The 19908-nt window shown below is 37.3% G+C and overlaps 3 protein-coding genes across 7 annotated transcripts in view; 1 reads left to right on the top strand and 2 right to left on the bottom strand.

Moving 5' to 3' along the window:
• ome (dipeptidyl peptidase 4 omega) overlaps nt 1–19908 on the top strand; it is a 79293-nt gene that overhangs the window by 26358 nt on the left and 33027 nt on the right. The window contains exon 1 of one of the 5 annotated variants that reach the window (XM_030391212.2): nt 10750–10924. The exons of 1 other annotated variant lie outside the window; for it this stretch is intronic. The gene's annotated coding sequence lies outside the window, so the exon portion shown is untranslated. Of the gene's footprint in view, nt 1–10749; nt 10925–19908 lie in introns of those variants that run through there. 3 more of the 5 variants (XM_018101226.3, XM_089259679.1, XM_089259680.1) reach the window with 3 other exon arrangements.
• LOC108651495 (uncharacterized) lies at nt 4269–5147 on the bottom strand. Its single transcript, XM_018101242.3, has one exon. The coding sequence runs from the start codon at nt 4987–4989 to the stop codon at nt 4447–4449; it is 543 nt and encodes a 180-aa protein (XP_017956731.1). The 5' UTR covers nt 4990–5147; the 3' UTR covers nt 4269–4446.
• On the bottom strand, nt 8574–9116 carry LOC115565773 (uncharacterized). The gene has a single exon (XM_030391221.2). It carries the CDS (start codon nt 9066–9068, stop codon nt 8721–8723), a length of 348 nt encoding a protein of 115 aa, XP_030247081.1. The 5' UTR covers nt 9069–9116; the 3' UTR covers nt 8574–8720.

Raw genomic sequence — 19908 nt, 5'->3', positions numbered from 1 at the left:
ACAAAATAACATACACAATAGTCTTTGAACCATGGAGCTACAATTTTTAATTGATTATTAATTGATTAATTTAACTAAATTAAACTACAATTTTTAATTGATTAATTTAACTAAAAAATATATATATTCCGCCAAAAATTTGTTCTATTCCATATGTAAAAGAGGATACTTCTTAGACCCTTTAAAGTATACTTGCTAAAACTAGTTGCCTGACCACATATGTCAGAACCGAATCAAAGATAAGAAGAGAGGAAATCCAATTTCAGAATGCCATCACATGTGGGCGTGTCTCGTATGTCAGAATTTGGGAAATGTCATTCATCTGAGGACTCAACGGTTGGCCGCAGACGCTTCAAATATGTCGACTGGTACATCAAACATAATCCCGAGTTCAAAGCAACTGTCAATAACAGGAGACTGAACTAATAGCATTTCTGATAATCGCACGCACAGCGCCGAGCGAGCATCAGAATCCGTTTTCGACCCGGAGAAATGTGCATTCATGGAAAAATCAAGTTCAATTGAAAACAAAAACGGAAAACGAAATTGAAATCGAAATCGAAATCAAAATTGAAACTGAAGCAGAAGCAGAAGCAGAAGCAGAAACTAAAACGGGAAGAGCAACTGAAACTTGAAGCGAATCACCGTGAAACGGAAATTCATTGATGGGTTTTTGGCACAGCACAGCAAAAGGACCTACCCAAAGCTGCTTTGTCATTAGGCAGGTCCAGCTCATTGTGAATGACTAAGTCCCTTTATAGACATCCTCTCAATGGGCTTGTCCAGTTATCTCTCGTCTGCTGCTGCTGCTGCTTATGGAAATCGGCAGCTGACGAAACTCCTTCGTTGGCTCTCCTGCGAAATTAACATTTCAATCAAATCAATTTTATATGTCTGAGCAGTAATAGCATCATCATCGTCGTCGCCACCGTCGTCATCATCGTTGTTATTATCATTATGTCTATTATTATTACTCCCAGCATTTAGTTTGTGTGAGCATTTGACGAGCCAAAAGAAATTGTCGAAATTGATTGATTAAATATTTATTCAGACGGAAGTCCTTACAGTGTCCTGAGGGCCCGACATATTGAGCACTAAATTGTTTGTGAAATGCCACAAATATCTGTGGCCCTTGCCTATGCGTCATTCATTGAGTTATCAAATTGCAACTCATCGAGAAAAATAACAGCAAATAATTTGGCTGAAGATGGGAATTCTCAAATGCGAATGTGAACAGAAATGGAAAGATATAGCCTGCATATACTTACATATATGTGTGTATGTATGTATGTATGTATGTATATGGTTAGGTTTTCATACGACCATTAGGTAATGCTATTATATATCTTTTATTTATTTTTTATTTCATTTGTTATTTTACATACAATCTGCCCTGAGCTCAAGTAAAATGAAATTGTACACTCTACATCTTAACATATCCAGGTATTGGTCAAAAATAAGGTATCAAATTTTACCATTAACATGAGACTTCTATAGAGTTAAACTAGAGCATTCTGTTATTATAATCTATTTTCATGATTAGTTAACAAATAAAAACATTTCTCTACATAAATATATTCCTCAGTCTTCTAGACAGCACTTTAAGTTTAATTTGACTTACTTACTTACTTACATACAACTTCAATTGACTTGATGAAGTCGCAGATGTTTCTCTTTTAGACAAATGCTTAACTAAACAGCTAGTAGAGAAGCACAGTCCATAAGTTTGACTGTCACTTTGATTGCATATTTATTGAGGCCCGTATATTCCGAGCAGTTGTTATTATTCAACAACTGCCCCTGCTGCTGCTGCTGCTCCTGCTCCTGCTCCTGCTGCTACTGCTGCTGCTGCGTCATTAAGTTTGTCTATAGACAAAAGGAACACAAACCATTTGTATTGAACACTTGAAGCGACTAGCAGACCCGCAGGAAATCTTAATTAAGCAGCTTGTAATGGCAAATCCTAAATGGCCCACAAAAAGGACCCGGTTAGTCCTGAGTCGGGCCGAGGTTGGCTCGACTCGACCCGACCCTACACACGTCGGCCACTGATGGCAAACAAAGGCAAATTTCTGTGTTGGTATTGAACAAACGCCAACATTTTGCTGCTAGCTCTGCGCCATGCACAACGACAAAGCATTCAGGTCCACAGATGCTGACAGTACACACACACACACACAGTCCAAACGTGGAAAACAATTTGGCGGTTTTAGCACATTTCCGACTTTGAATTAGGCTTCGAGATGCTGCCCTTTTTGCAACTTCTGCCCCCTCCCCTCGCCTCTAACCATTGTTGCCTGGCCAACCAAGCGGACGTTCAATGGCCCTCAGCACATTAGAAGTGCAGCAATTTCAAGTCCTTTTCACTGCCAGCAAGTGGCTAACTGCTGACCCAATATGGGAACATTTAATACTTGTCCATTAAAAATCTAAAAAGATTGTATGATCCCAAGAAATACTTCGAGTGTGAACTGAATGTATCAAAAATAAGCTGAGATATCATGAAAGATGCCGACTTATCTCAAAAATATCTCAGAAATATGAAAATTGATATTTGCTTGTCAAGGTCTGAGTCATTATTTGAGTACGATAGTAAGTAAGTAACTTATCCATTAGTCAACATTTTATAGTGTCAGCTGTCAATATGATAAGCTTAGAGTATTATAGTACATATTTGCAGCACTCGACTTTACTTTTCTTTGTTTTTATTTATTTTATTTATTTGCTGACTTGCAACGGCATTTGGACTTAGGCACTATTGAAAGTTCGATCTACAAAGGGAACAAATGTGCAAAATGCAGATAAAACAATTTCTATGGATTATATATAATAATATTCTTTCTCTCTTAATGAAAAACATATACGGCTATATATCAATTCCTAATAATTCACACCAAAATACTTATATGGAGCTCCTCTAAAACATTATCGCATTATGCAAATCGCCTTCATATATTTAATTTAACTTCTGAGAACATTTGTTTAGACTACTCGTATTCATTATATTTGTAAATATATATAAACTCAAAGCTAAATAAAGCTTTTCCATAACCGAAGGCATGAAATAAATAAGATAGAGTGATGCAGAAGAGCGTCATGGACTGCGTAATACCTGTTCATATTAGTGTTAAAATTTATACTTAGAAATTTTTCATGTACCATGGGGAAGACTATATAAGATGTACGCGTATTACAAGAATAGCTTAATAGTACTCTAAAGCTAACTGATTTTCTAACCTAAAATGTCATATACATACATGTTAATTGAATTTAATCTAAATGAGATGTCCATGGTTAATTTTCAGATTTGTTAAATGACATTTAAGAAATTAGGGTTTCTTTATTGAAAACATTAATATTACAAGTTCATATAAAGTACTCAACATTCTGAACTTGAGCCCTGGTATCATGATGCATAAAATACTATTTAAGCACTTTTAGATCTCATCCCATATATCGTACATGAATTACAGTCAATCTTAACGTATCTGGTATATTCCATAATATATCAAGAAATGGTTTCTTTAACTTAACAAATTCTGAGACACCATCTTCCCTGATAGCGATTCACTGCAGGGTATCTTGCAGTGGCGCATGCTCGTCGAGAGCACTTGGCCTGCGTTATGTGTGCATTTGTACATAGCTCATTGCACTAACTCCATGGATGTAACTTGAAATATGCAAAGTTCTGTTTAATGTCCTCGCCGTTGTTGGCCAGTTGGCCATCCAGTTAGGGACGGCAAAGTGCAGGACTCCCCTTTTGCCTTTGCTAGTTTTAAAGGAGCATGAGTTTTTTGTTTTCTTTGGAGGGAGGCAGGCTAAAAAAAGGAGAAGAAGAAAACAAATGCAAAATGAGGCAACTTGGGAATGTTGTTCAAAAGTTAGGTCCTGGGCCTTTGGCCACTTTTGCATTTATATTATCACAACTTTTGCGCCAGAGCTGGAACTGGAGCTGGAGCGCTTTCTCATATTTTCCTCATACATATCTCTCGGCCCAAGCATCCATTTGCGACCGTAAACATGTAACGCTGTTGTTGTTGTTGTTGCCGTGTTGTTTCCATGTTGTTGTTGTGTTGTCATCAGCGTCGTAATCATGTTCATCATTGTGAGAACATGAAAAACTTACGCTTGAAACATGTCGCGAATATGTATGCCTCCTGCTCGCATTTTGCATCGCATGTTGTCAGCTAGGACGGCGATGCGATATGAAGAGAGTAGACAACTTTTCGAGATTTAAATGTCAACTTAAACGAATTTTCGGGACAGTGTTCTCACTTATTTAATGGTGACAAAAATTTGAATGAAAGCTAAAAAGGGGGATTAATACACTGGTACAGAGGTCTTGAACGGACGACAAAACACTCAAAACAGTCAAGGAGAAGAAAAAATAAAAAAATAAAATGCCAATAAAAACTATCAACGTCGAAAGGACATTTGCAGTGTTTCCTAGCTGAGCATGGGCATATTGATGTAGTCCTGCAGCCGCCACATCCGCTTCGGGCCACCCCTCTTCAGTAGCTTGCCCCTGCTATAGTGCTTACATATGAAGGTCTTCGAGCCGCGAGCATCGCGCAGCATCCGATGCTGGATCGGCTCCTGGCGCATGCTGCAGTCCGTTATGCGCTGAGTGTGAGCGGTGGCCGCCTCAAGGTCGCGGCGCACTCTGATCGCCTTGCTCGTGAGATCGACAAAGATGTAGTCCAGCTCGTGGGAGGTGCGGCCCTCCACCTTCAACTTGCCGCAACTGTCCAGGCTGAACGAGGACAACGACGTGTTCGATGATCGGACCAGGCTGATTGCCGACAATGAGGTGTTCTCTCCCATCATCGCATCGGGCCGCAGCGGCAAGGTGGAACTCTTTTTGCGGTCCGGCTCATTGTACTTCTGATCCAAACGCTGCACAATGTTGACGCAAGTGCGCAGATCGCTCTGTATCAGCTGACAGAGTTCCAGCGCCCGATCAAGTTCTCGATCTTCGGTTTGGATCATTCTATGTGAATGTTTTGTGTGTATTTTGTTCTGTTTCTTAGACGTGTATCACACGAAACAATTTCGAATGTCGTTTAAAAATAATTTCAAGGTGAACTATGTGAATTTATTTCAGTAACTAAACTAATCTATCTCCAAATACGGCCTCAACTGACAGCAAATACTGCCTCAACTGAATACTTTTCTCTCAAATAGTCTTGCTCAAGCAAAATACATTTCAAGTGAAATCAAATATGAATTTCAATTTGCCTTCTCTCTGTGCCTAACTTTTCAGTTACAGTTCGATAAACTGATATATCGCAGGGCAGACATTTGTTTAAAAGGATCCTATATAAAAGAATGCAAAATAATATACATAGTTGGCTAAAATATTTAAGGAGAAAACCTTGCAAATATATCTCGCTTCTATCTAGCTCTCTCTCTCTCTTGTCTGCCCACATTTATCTCTGAGAATTATACAAATGAAATAAAAAATCTGCCAACCTGAAATTTGTAAAGCTCAGAGCGGCGATTACTGTGCAGGAAGGCGAGGCCCAAACGCTGCGGACGGCTACTGTAATGGATACCTGACTGGGGAACTGACTCTGCGACTGTCTGCTGGCAACCCTAGGGAGTCGGAGAGGGCGAGGGATAGAGCGGGGGCTAAAGCGAGGGCGACCTCAAATAGAAAAACAATTTAAACAACGCAAACATCGCACCATAAGGGAAAGCACAAAAATTAAATTGCCAACGAAACGTTAAAAATGAAAAGCAATTCCAAAACACAAAAAAATCTTTCCAAGCCAAAAATGAAACAAAACAACTCTATAGCCGGGAGGGTCCGATTTATTAGGTATATACACAAAAGGTATAGGTACAAACAAATTGAAGTCTGTGTGTCTATATATTTCTTTGAGCGGGTGCTTCAAGAGAAGCACGATTGACCACAAAACCAAATGAAAAGAGAAAACCAACAAAGAAACAAATTACTAAGAGACAAAACAAAAATCTAGTTTTTATTTAAAAAATTAGATTAGCCCAGCATCTTTCTAATGGGTTCTATCTATTCTTAAATCCGAATCGTATCAACCTGATCTCAAGAGCCATCCCCAAATATTTGAATATAATATTATCAACAACATAGATAGACAATTGATAGATAAAACTCCAGGTGTAAATTTAACAGGCGATAAAAGTTCTTACCGAGCTTATTCGTTGCTCGGTCGCCTCGCAGTCCTTGCGATTATCTCGATTACGCAACGCGGCGTATGCGTAATCCGCGTGCAAGCGAAGTTAAGCCAAGCGTGGTGTAAGCCACAGCACATGTACGTGTTCTGCTCAGGCAAAGGTGATATCAAGCATGCCTCAGAGCGCAAGGCACTTGATTAGCGAAAAAGGGCGCGAGGCGATGCGATGCGCCGCGTTGCGGCTGTCGCTGATGTCGCCTTTGCGTTGACACCTGTTCGTGGTGTTGCAGGTGCAGCTGATAGTTGTTTAGTTTGTTGGCTGACTTAAAGTTCTCAAGAAGCTGTGCTGACAATCCGTGCGACTTTTGACTACTGAACATAGTTCGCACACAGCCAATCGAGTAATGAGCAAAGTTTAAGCCAACAGCAGAGAATGCTTCCCATGCTTCCGATTTATTGGCATCTGCAGAAATTTTTCAATTAATTCCATTGGCTGGTCAATATTAAAACAAAATTTATTGCTCAGCAAATTTAATAAAAGTGTCTTCCAGCCAACTGAAAAAATTCATAAAATGATTTAATATTTTTCTCCTCTGTTGCCGGGCAAAGCTGCCCAAAGGCTGAACAAAGACTGACTTGATTAACAAAAGAATAAAAACAAATTGAAATTACGTTTTCTTCAATTTCATTTTACACTTAACTCACTTAAATTCTGTTTGTACATGAGATAGTTAATATTGCATTAAATTTCTTCTTGTTTATTTAGACTATCAAATTAAATGGATGCCAATAAGACTTAAATGAATAGTTACAATTAAAGCTTCCACTTGCAGTTGCTGGCATAATTTTGCTTGAAATGAATCTCGGTACGAAATTCATTGAAAATATAACTGCAAAACTAATTTCCAGGCTTAAAACTATCGATTTAATGGCCCATCAATTGACAGTATCTACTTAAGCCGTGACTAAGCGAATCGAAGTCAAAAGATTTTAAGCCGATTTGGGCTGAAAGGACTGCTCAATGGCGGCATTGTCAGTGCATTATCGGCTTAGCATATGCATGAGTGCAGACACGCACACCCACACACCCACAGAGAAATGCAGACACAGGCAGCAGGCAAAATCAGCTGCAGTCAAATATCGCATGCAGCTTCTGCAGTTGTTATCTGCAATAGGTAACTACACAGAGGGCTTACTTATTGCCCAGCGACTTCCATTTCTCTTTATCCAATAAATATTTCGTCAGGTCAGATATAGGAGACAGTGGGGAAGCACTTGTTATTTATTAGCCGAATATTTCCTTTTCCCATGAAACAAATATAGAAAATCAATGAATTTCATATGCCATCATCCTATTAAATTTAAGGCAACTCATCTTCAACAATCTTTCTGTGCACTTAGACCTTCCTCGAATTTATATTTTTATTCCTATATTTCATGACCAGCTCAGAAACTTTGTTTATGAAATTTAAAACGAAAATCAATTTGAATAAATTGTTACTACACCTTCAGCATACACATTAACTGTCCACAATTTATTTACAATAAATATTACGCATACGGCACATAATCCCGTCAATCAACAGCAGGCCAATGCTGAGGCCACAAATTTGACAGCTTACAGTTCTGTTTTTCAGGCTGTGCACATATTTACACTTAATTTGGTATACACTATACACCGATGAAAAAAGTATTGATTGATTGGCATACATAATCCAGTTAACTAAGGTATCCATTGCAGTCGGCCAGGCACTTCATTGGATTTGGTGCTTGAAATATTTGTGCTGTTGAACTGTGATTTATGGCGCTCTAGGCAAAGTAACCAAGCGAAGCTGGCTTCCCTCAGATTTGTGAGTTTTTCATTATGCGACAACAATTCTGCTCAGCTTAATCAGCAGGAGTCGGGCCTGCGTGCTTGCCAGCTTGCCTTCCTGCTGGCATAATTGATGAGGATTTGGGTCAATGTAAAAAAGTAACAATGTTTTTTGGTCTAAACTTGTGTTGTTATTGGGGTTGCAAAAAATTCATTGCATAATTTAAGCATTCCCAAAAATTTAAATAATATTCAAGTTGATTTTAACATTTTTTGAATGAGTCTCTGAAATTATTATAAAATAGTCATCAAAATATTGGTGAAATTAAGTTTGCTTCGCATTTTTATATAATTGGTAATTGAACAACACAAACAGATCTCCGACAGTTAAAAAGAATGGAGTCAAATATTAGTTTAGCTTGAGTACAAATTTTTTTTAAGCTTAACATTAAATGGTAGAGAATTTGGGTAATTGAAAACGCATTTTAAAATCTACTCTAATAAGGTTTAAGGGAATTAAACTGTCAATTATAATGCGCTCACTCACACACTTGTATAATATCGATTATACTCTACCCCCGGTAAATAATTAAATGCTCTTGCGGTTTTCATGCTTCGAATTGCTGCGGCTGGAGTAATTTTAATGTGGACTTATTAAACAGAAAGATTTCAATAAAAATATAACTTAAACAATGAATAGACTGCTTTAAGTAAACGGGGTCTGGGCCTACGCCCCGACCACCTGTCTACTGCTAGTCAGTCGAATCCTCATTTGACTCGAATGGGCTTTCCTCATCGGGAACGCCTTGAGCCATTCCATCTATGAATTCGATCATGCGCTCCTCGACTGCATCTTTGGCTATTTCGTTACCCGAATCTACAAAATCCGAAAGGTCGGTGGTCAATGCATTGTCCACAGCCAGCTTCATTTCCTGCAGCTCAAAGTTCAGCTGGCGAATGCACAGCAAACTGGATCGGGCTCGCACCAAGGCCTGGGAGATGCGATCCTTCAAGTTCATCTGCTCGATGCGCATATTAACCGAGTTCTCTCTGAGGCAGTCCAGTATCATCAAACGGCTCTCGATATCGTACAAGTCCATTATTCAATTTCCAAATAACTGATTTTATAAATACCAACGAGACTAATATTTTTATGTATTTATATATATATTTATATATTAATGTGTCATGAATTTGTTCTAGACGCCTGCTTGTAAAGCCCACCCAACACATCAGTTGATTGATGACGATTGCCTAATATGTTTATTTGATTAAGCCGATTATGGCTGACTGGCTAATCTGGTTACTCGCTTGGCCCAGACAACAAATCAATGTCATAATAAACTCGAAATTATGATTCTCATAATACTCATTATGCATAATTTAAGTTCCTGGCAATTAAAGTATTAAAAGCTTGCCTCTTGCTTCTTGCTTCTTGCTGCCTGCTTCCTGCTTCCTGCTTCCTGCCACCCTCTGTGGGCTGGCATCTCGGCCTTTGTGGGCTTTCGTAGCTGCTGTGGTGTGTGTGCTGTGTGCTGCATAATTGATTATCCTATGGGCAAAATGTGTCCTTGGCCCCACTCGATTTCTCTTTCGCCTTGGCCAGCAAAATAAATGCTGTTTAACTTATTGTTGATCTAAATGGCGCTGACAAAGTTTGCAGGATTATATTTTTTCGTGAATCTCTCAAGCACAAACATTAAAATTTCTTTGCAAGTTTCTCACTTTTCCTTAATTTGTTTTGTTAATTGGTCAAAGCACTTGATTTCGGTCCGGCGCATTAACTCCGAGGCTATCTTGCCACAGCATCTACTGTCGACTGTCGTCTGACCCCTATCCACTGTCCCCTGTCCGGGGACTAATTGGATTAATTGGCATGCTGCGGGTTTGCCTTGAGGCGGTGTGAAATTCTAAATTTTCTTTTGTCTTCGTCTTGACGAAGGTTACGACAGTTTAATCCAGAGTTTGGCTTAAAAGTGGATTCGGGCAGAGGTCGATTTTCAATGAAAACTACTTGAAAATGTGTACAGTAAAATGAACTGTTAAAACAAATAAATACTTTACATATAGGTTTCCAATGCAATAAATTTGCTCGATTTAGCCAGCTTTTCTGATTAGAATATACAAATTGAACGCAAATCTTCTGAGTATTATGATTAGAGCGATATACGGCCGAATTCAGATTGTCCAAATTGGAATTCATGTTTTGATTATGCATAGAAGATTTTCGGCTGAGCGCCAACTCGTTAAATCGCCAATATTTAGCGATTTGATCAATTTGTCCGCACAAAATGCCAATTCATTCAACTAATATTACGTATACGCAGCGGACGTTAATGAAATATTAAGCCAGGCGCCAACAACTAAAACAAAACAAACTTTAATCCGAGTCATCAAACCCCCAACGCACTCAAAGCCAAACAATTTGTCGTCAATTTAGCTACAGACACACACACACACACACACACACACACACACACGCACACACACAGACTGGCACTCTGCTGTCGTGCTTTACAGTTAAGTGCCGAGGCAGCTAGCGACACCTGTTGCCTGCGAACAGAAACTTCCACTCAATGAGACGCACTCACTCGCTACGATGGCGCCGCTCTTCGCTCATTTGTTGTGCTCTGCTCTTTCGCCGGCAACAACATTCGTGCTCGTTTGTGATTTGGCGGCATCCGACAATCCGGTTTTTTCTCACTCTATGCTCTGCGCTGCGCTTCTCACTCAGCGTTGGAGAACTGACGTTTCCAGATGTGGCTTTGGCACGCTTTGGACTCAGTTTTCAATTCAGTTGTCGCTTGTTAGTCGCCACGTGCGGTTCGGCTGCTAAGTTCTGCTCCGGCTCTGGCGCCCTCTTTCTGTCTTTTCCTCAGTCGCGCGCGTGTGACCAAATAGTGCGCAACTTTCTCGCGCGTCTGTGTAGGTGTGTGTGTCCCCACGTTGAGGCTGTGTGAGTGTCATTCGCGTGCTTTAATATACAAATACACCGACAAGTGCCACAGATGTGTAGACAAACAGGCGGACAGTCGCGCGGCCAGGCGGACGGACATTCATTTCCATTGCGTTGACGTTTGCAATTTAGCGCAATCTATATGAATTCTGATTCTGATTTTTTACGTTTTTTTTATCATTTTTTCCCCGCATATTCATCATTAATGTGTTTTTCACAGTACTATCTCTGTCTGTCTGGTTGTTTGCTTGGTTGCAACAAATTCAAAACTGTAATCAAATGTCAAGTTTCATTCACAACTTTAATTTTCTTGTCGTGCATTTGCTTCGCCAAAATCATTTTTTATTTGCTTATTCCGACGCCAACGCCGACGCCGCCTCCGATTTGTCTGTGACCACAAAACTTGGCTCGCTTGATTTTATTTGGCTGCTTCACTGGTGAAATTATGTTTATAAAACTAAAAGAATAACAATGTCCAAAATAATGTTGCAATGCGAGGAAAGTTACTCTGTTCTTTCCCAAAGAGAGTTTACCAAACTTGGCTGCATGCCGAACTGACAAAATGATGCATTAAACTAATTGCAAACATTGTGCGTTGCGTGATTTTCATATGAGCAAGTCAGTAAATGTATTTCCCGTAAATTTGATAAATACTAAAATAAAATTGTATTAAAACAAAAAATGCAAATGAGAACATAATTCTGAGAAAAAAGTAATTAATGCGGTAAATATGGGAGTATTTTAATAACAAAACCAAAAGTGAATTGACATTTTTTTAATACAATAATAATTGAATATATAATAAATTGCAATGTGGCATAATAATATTTTATATCTAATAACAATTTCATAATATAAATAATATGTAAATGTTATAATGAAAGACTGATCAGTCTACTGGGTATTTTCTTTTCCAGAAAGCAAACATTATAATTGCTAGATAAATATTTAATTAAGTTCAAAATACAATTGCAACAAATTGTCTGAGTTTAACCCGAGTGCACAAATGTTTAAAGCAAATAGCAAATCCGATAAGAAAACGTGCTTAGAGACTATTCAAAAGTAGATCATATATTTTTACGTATACTCCATGTATACATAAATTTATTCACAGGCCGCTTCAGCAGTCGCACAGCAGACAGCTGTAAAAATCATACATATATGCCATTCTGAGTGTTCTACATTTGTGTATATTATATTTACGCATTTATTAATATCGATGTTTGTTTCCAACAGATATATACATATATATTTTGATGCTCATTCACAAACACCAAATGAGTATATTGGTAATCCTGTTGTCCGCCCGTTTGTCTGTATTAACGCAGACCATTTCAATGCTGTCAAAGCTTGAGTCTTGAAGTTCAATTCTTTTCACAATTCAACCAATAGACGCGTGGCACAGCGGAAAGTGCATTTTATAGTATATCAAAAAGCATGGTAATTTAAATGCTAAATAGTTGAAATAAAAGCCAAAAGCATGACGAATCAGGTGTTGTATACAGTTTTCAGCTAAAAACTTGAAAGTTAGCAAATTATATAAGCACCAATTGAGGGCGTGTCAAATAGGAATACTTATCTGGCAGTGTTCGGGCTGTGAATAAGTATTCTGCAGTCGGTAATGCCTGTATTTGACTTGCTATATATGTGTATGCGCTTTTGTCTCTATTCAGACAAATTTCGTGTGGAAAACGCTGCGTATGAGTAATTTCTAACGCTTTGACGATTGTTGCAAGTTCGAAACAAAAAATTGTATTCTATTTTTAATATGAATGGTATTATATTTTAATACTTATTTAAGTACCAATTTCACGCTGGCAATGCATAAATCTAATCGCGAGTTGTTTATCTGGAGCTCAAATCTTCTGATGACATTTCATGTACAAAATGTCATTGGAGCCTATTCGAACTAATCTCAATTTATTTGAAACATTTGTAAAGCACACACAAAAACTAAGCTTTACTTATAGATAATAAACCCCGAAGTGCCCCTACTTGGAAGTACCCAACAATTAAAAATGTGTAATACACAAATATATAAAAAAATATATTGACTGTCATGACAATGAGATCATTATTGTAGGGTTGAGAAACAAAACTAAAGCGATATCGTTACATTTACGCTTAGAAATCATTCGGGATTCCCAAAGCAAGACGTAGACTTTGCCTCTTTAGCTACGGTCATCGGCTCTGACATTCCTATGTAGTATTTTCCATACATACAAATGAATTTATTACTCTTACAAATGCAATAAGCTGCATTCGGTATGGTTTTTGTTCTCCTAAATTTAAAAATGTACAATTTATATATCCCAGTCGAATAGGTAATACTTAAAGTAAAATTACTTTGTAGGCGGGACTTACTCTTACAGCTTGCAGTCCCTAATTAACAAGCTTGATTCTAAACTACAACAGACATTATCAATGATATTGCTCACTCAGCTATTCAAGTGCTATATATACGTATGCATATACGAGTACAAAAACTGTGTTGTTATCATAACGAAACATCTTATTTGAACGGAAAAATTTAATAATTAAATAATATTACGATTGTAAAACATGACTTTTTACCAATCGCATTTAAATCAGCAATTATGCATTAATTTAATGTCTGAGCGTGTTCAATTCAAACTAATTAAATTTTAGATGAATTTACAATTATAGTTATTGTGAAGTATATTATATTTGAATAGAAAAGGTAATTTACTGACCTATACCAGCTGAATAGCAGTGAAAATTTAATTAAATTATACGTTACATCAAAGGTGAAATATCATATGTAAAAGGCTTCTTTCTTAGACCCATATTGTTGTGCCTTATATCGCGTAAGTCAAGATCTGTAAATTTGTCATAACTCTCTTCGAAAACAAATGTATTTAAAAATGGAACCTCAGCCAGATAAAATCGTTTATTAAATACTCTTAATTGTGCGGGAATTTATGCTAAGCAAACGATGCTATACATGAATGAAAATCTGCCACAAAATGCGCTAAGATGAGACATATGTATCTACATATTGTATATATGTATATACTGTGTCTGGATCTTGTAGCATTTACGTCTATTTACAACTAAAAGTCTCGCTATTTGCCAACCATTGGCTGGCCATATTCAATACAAGTTATTTGTTGTATGGCACGTAAATCAGATAAAGCAACAACATAAACAAGAAGTTAAATGAATTGATTAATTTTAACGAGTGGTCGCCGCAGCGCAGCGGCAGCAGCGTCCACTTAACGGGATGGCCACACCACAGAGTGTAAAGAGGAAAGACTGAAAATTATAAAAATAATTAAGCATCAGCTGCAACAACAACAACAGCTGCAACAACAACTACAACAACAATAAGGAAGGCTCAACAAAAGTTGACAATTTTAATGATGTTTTAAGAGTCGACATCCGAGGCTTTTGTGCCGCTTAATTAACACTTTTGCAGGCGTGCGGCAGGCAGGCAGGAGGACAGTGAGTGGGAGGCGTGTCGGTATGGGACCTCAAGCCTACAATGAGCTGGCTGGTTATTTAGGGCCTCATGCTCATGCTCATTTCCCTTTTCTGTTCTTTTTTTATGAATATTAAACCGATATCTACGCCAACCGAAAACCGTGCGGACTTGTAGAGTGCGCTCTGAATTTATGCAAAATTCGAGTTCCTATTCGCATTCGTATTCACATTCGAGTTGCAGTTTTTTTTGTCTTCTATTTCCTTTTATTTTCATCCACATTCTATTTTTGTACTTTTTGACATATTGGAGTTTTGCGGCAGCTTCATTGCGCATTCAAGTGGCCCCATTCACCAAATGAAACTGAATATACCAACAAAAAGCAAAAAAAAGGGAAAATAAAATAAAAGCCAAAACTTTTCTACACGGCCAATTGGGCATTTAAGTCGTGAATTCAAAGCTGAATTCGCCCTGTTTCGCGCTTTGGCTGAATTGACAAAACAGCTGCAGTAGTCCACGGTTGGGGCTGATGAAGCGAGCTGAGGCTGAAGCTGAAGCTGGAGCGTAATTTTCATTAGGCTTACAATATTTACGTACGGCACAATTTCAGGCTCCTTTGAATTACGTATGCGCAACGTGTTACGCGCGCGTAGTAAAATGCGCCAAAGCCCAAATAAGCAAAAGTAAATACCAATAAAAACGCCAACAATGACATACAAAATACAAAATACCAAAAAAAAAAAAAGACAAGAAAAACAACAACAACTGTAGCCCATCAGAAAGGTAAACAAAATGCGCCGAAAAGGCAAACATTTGCCAACAAAATGAGCTAATTAGATGCCCATTAAAAAGTCATATAAATTTGCTGTACTTGTTTCATCCCTCATCCCTTTAGTATTGGCTCGCCTGGACTCAGCTGGGTGATTAATTTTCATATTATTACTGAATAAAAATAACATAAAAGAATGCCCATCTCGTGCTGGTCGAATATCAAATACCCTCTCGTTAATTCGCTTCTAAGGAAGCCACAAGAGAGCCCTTGCAGGCAATTTTAAAAAGTAGATTCAAGTTAGATTTTACTGAATTTCATTTGTACATACAATTTATAATAAACTAATGAGTGCAAAAAGTTTATAAGGCCACAGTTTTACATAGATGCTTCATATTTCACAAATGCAATATAATACCTGCTGCAAGAATGTACAAGGGTCCAGCAGAAAAACGAAAAAAAAGGAACAGATATGGACATTACACGCAAAGGTCGAGTGCTGGGGCGGGGGAAAAGAAAAACATGTTTCACCTTTATCCATATTTATGCATAATGAGAGTGTCGACGAGTATAATTAACAGTGAAAGGCAGCTCGTGCGTCAAATGCGAACATGCAGCACGACGCACGCTCAATGACCTTTCGCACACACAAACATAGCCACATAGCCACGCATGCCTTCAATACATTTACTTAAATTAAATGCAACATATTCATGAAAGAAGAAAACTAGCACGCGCTGAATGCGGCCATTTTGTAGTTACATTCAACACACGCCATTTTGAAAGTGGCATACCATATGCCGTATGCATACAATTCCTTTATGCCTTTATGCTAAACGATTCCTTTGAAATATTTTGAAGCTCACACACTGCCTAGGAGCAGCAAAAGACCCCCAACAAGAGCACTCGAGCAATGAATATCATCTGCATTCAATGTAATCCACAGCAAACATGTTGCATAATGAATACGTTTACAATATTCTAAAATACTGTAGAGCTATCGAATTAAAGCTGACTCTTAATACATTCGATTCATCAACTAGTTTTTATCATCTATTATTTTTTCAATTCTGTACATAAAATATTATTGCCTATATTTTGCAAACAAGAAGAACAATAATCAAAGTACTAAAGTACGGTTAAAAGTGCTTAAGCCAACTAGTAAAAAATTATTCATATAATTCCGTTAATTTGTGATTTATTGTATTTCGATTGCATCTTTGATTGCAAAAATAAACAAATATTTAAAGTGAAGTGCAAATGCAAATAAAAGTAATATGCAGCTGTGTAATGTCGAAAATGAGAGCTGTTTAAAATGAACTGTCGATTCATTTCATTTTTATATTAAACACAAACAAAATCATTAATGATACAATATGAATATATATTATTGCAATCATTTTTCATAGCAACTTTTGCCATTCCCCATTTGGCGGCTTTTAATATTTATTAGCAAAATATTTAATTAAAATCCTGACGTTCTCATTGTAGGCAGAAGGCATACGAAGAGGAAATATGTATAGCCATAGAAAATATAAGATACATATACAGATACATATATATTATTGCAATCATTTTTCATAGCAACTTTTGCCATTCCCCATTTGGCGGCTTTTAATATTTATTAGCAAAATATTTAATTAAAATCCTGACGTTCTCATTGTAGGCAGAAGGCATACGAAGAGGAAATATGTATAGCCATAGAAAATATAAGATACATATTACCCAGATAATCAATTTTAGTTTGTACAATCTAAAACGCTCTTATCGAACTACTTTATCAAAATATTACATCTATTATTATTGGATTATTCATTGTAGATTACACTTATTAAAAGCTTCTGATCTATATACTATGTTTGTCATACAAATTCATGACAAATGCTCATGATGTTATTATATATCATCGTAAAATTTTATATCTAAAACTCTGGCCTCTATTTCTGAATCAAGCAACAATTTTGTATGACTTTAATATAGATTTAAAGAGTGTTTCTTTAATCAATTCTCAATTTATTTCGTCATAAATCAGTAATTTCATATACAAATACATATATATGTGTGCAGTGTTATGATTATACAAAAGACGTTGATTAAGAGGGAAATGCAACCATTCTCATTCGAATCTATTTTATCTACAACAAACCGACAAACACCAGCAACTTCCTAAATGGCTAATAATATGAGATTAACGCTCATAGCACATGGCAACAGATTTGTAAGCGCTGCTCTAATTAATACAATAACAAATTACAGACATTTATCTCATTCACACACAGACAGAAAATTCTAAAAAAAAAAAAAATAAGTAAAAGCACCAACAAAAGTTTTTATTAAGCGCTAGTTTTGACCCCTTCGCCCTCCTGCATCCAGCTCCAGCCACAGCCACATTGAGGAGACGCGTCCGCTTGCCCTTAGCATTTTGGCGCAGCCGGCGGACACGGCACAAGTGGCACTTCAATTAAAATGATTGTCTTCGTGTTGGCTAACCCCACAGAGAGGCACTCAGAGGAGCGGGTGTCAGTCAGTCACTATTCCAGTCAGTAACGAGCTGCCACAGTGCGCCCTCTCATACATGCCTCATTGTGGAGCAGCGGCAGCTACAGCAGCACTTAATGTGCTGAAAATAACGCACTTACACGTACTTGTCTAATTCATTTAATTACGCTTACAATTACGGTAATTCTGTTTGTAAACTGCAAAAATATAAAAAGTATTTCATGCATTTGTCTTAGGCTTCATTTTTTAATAAAAAACAAAGAAAGAAAAAAAAAACAGGCAAAGTTTCAAAAAGAATTTCCGTCATAATTGAATTAGGTTACTTGTGCCCAGTGCTGGACTTTATGGCCGAGTTTTATCTTATCACTAACTAGTAATATTAAAAAAAAAAACACTAGTAATTGTGTTGCGGTCGACTATGCCCGACTTAAAGCTGCCCTTTTGCTAGCGGTGTAAATTATATAACTGAAAATTACCTTTACTGATTTTAGAAAATTTTATTACCCAGCCTAAATAATAAGCAATAGGATAATTTAAATATACTAGATAAACTTAAATAACTGGTACAGGTACGGGATATACTAACCAGACCCTAAAACTCATTGTCAGACAACATCAGAATAAAGATATATAATACCAATATAATTCCGATTATTGTACATATTCTATTACAACTTTGTGAACCTAGCCGCCGCTTATCCCATATATGGTTACATAATCTATACCTAATCGATCTAGTAATTGTTCAAAATGATCTCATTACTATCCTCATCAGGGACAGAAATTACATATTTACATAAATCTCAAAAGTTTTCTAAAAAGACTCGCTTAAGTTCGATTGGAGAAAATGAATATGATCTCAAAACTGAAAGTTCTATTTTTTCGGTTTCTTGAAAGGAAATGCGCAGAGCACGCTCCAGTCGAAATCCATAAATATGTCTGATTGGCATAAACAAGGTAGTACAAGTAACGATAATGCCCACTTAGAGTCATTAAATATGTCATGTGAATGAGATCGATAAGATTGCGTTGTTAGCCGATTATGTTATCGTATCTTAGCAATTTGCACTATAAATTAACTTGTCATTGCTACATCTCAATCCACTTTGCGTTCAAATCAGAGTATGAAATGCAATTGGAAATTCGACATTTACTGAAATACCAAAGGCCCAGAGGCAAGCCGAGTATGTGTTGAATCTATTTGCATTCGTAGCATCTATGAAATGCTCATAAAGCTTGCAAATTATTCACAATAGACCGAGTGTAAACAGTCAGGAACTTTGTTTTGGGTCTATTGGCCTAGTGGTTTGCTTCTCCCCTCTCTCTCTCTCTCTGCGTCTCTCTCTATCTCTCTTTCGTCCTTTGTTAGTCTGTTCCTTGAAGTTTTGCATTTTCGTGAAGTTTTGTTCCTGGTTTGCGTTTCAACAATCAACAGAGTCTTGAATATGTTTGCTTGCTGCGTGCTGGCCAAAAACAAAGACAGAACCCATATATATAGTAGTTACATTCAGATCTGAACCTCTCGCTAGGGTCGTACATATTTATTTGGGCCTGCTGTGGTGCCAAAATCAATATTTAAATTAAAGCAACAATGTTTTGAGGGAATATTCGTAACGTAAAATTTGAATACACTGTAAGAAAGAAGATATTTATATAAAGATATACCAATACACATACATATGTATATACGTAGAGATATATATACATTACAGATATGACTGTGGCCAGAACAAAGACTTGGGGACCTTGTAACAGTTTGCAGTGGATGTTTTGGTACACTGAAAAAAAAAAAAAACAATGATATTTACCAAGAGCACAACAAAGTTAAAAGCTCTCTTTGCAATTCCCATTAGGAAAACTCTAATTTTGATTAAAAATTGCTGAAGCGCAGCAGAAAAGAGACTTCGTACCTATTTGTAATTGTAAACTTTCATATACATGTTTTCATAATATTTTTCTCAGTGTGCATAAGGCTGGGAAGTGGCCATGTGGGGACGACTGTTGCTAATTTGTTGCTTTTGTGCTGGATGCCAGTCGTATTTTTTTACATCCGAGCACTTTGGTATTGGTCGGTCGAGTATTTTATATGGGCTTGCTGGCTCTGCTTGTTGTGTCTTTTAATTAATAGCTTTGTCGGCGCATGGTCGCTTCTATTGTCACTTGGCAATGAGCTGTGACCGAAGGCATTAGCTTTGATTAGTCTGCAATGAGCTTTAAGACGGCCCTGAGTGGGCGACCGTGGGCGAGCGTGAGAACAGCTTTAAGGATTACTAA

This window comes from Drosophila navojoa, chromosome 4 (genome assembly GCF_054131105.1).
Source record: "Drosophila navojoa isolate 15081-1374.11 chromosome 4, UAZ_NAV_1.0, whole genome shotgun sequence".
NCBI classification, from domain to species: Eukaryota; Metazoa; Arthropoda; class Insecta; order Diptera; family Drosophilidae; genus Drosophila; species Drosophila navojoa.
This window is presented reverse-complemented; position numbering and strand designations above follow the sequence as displayed.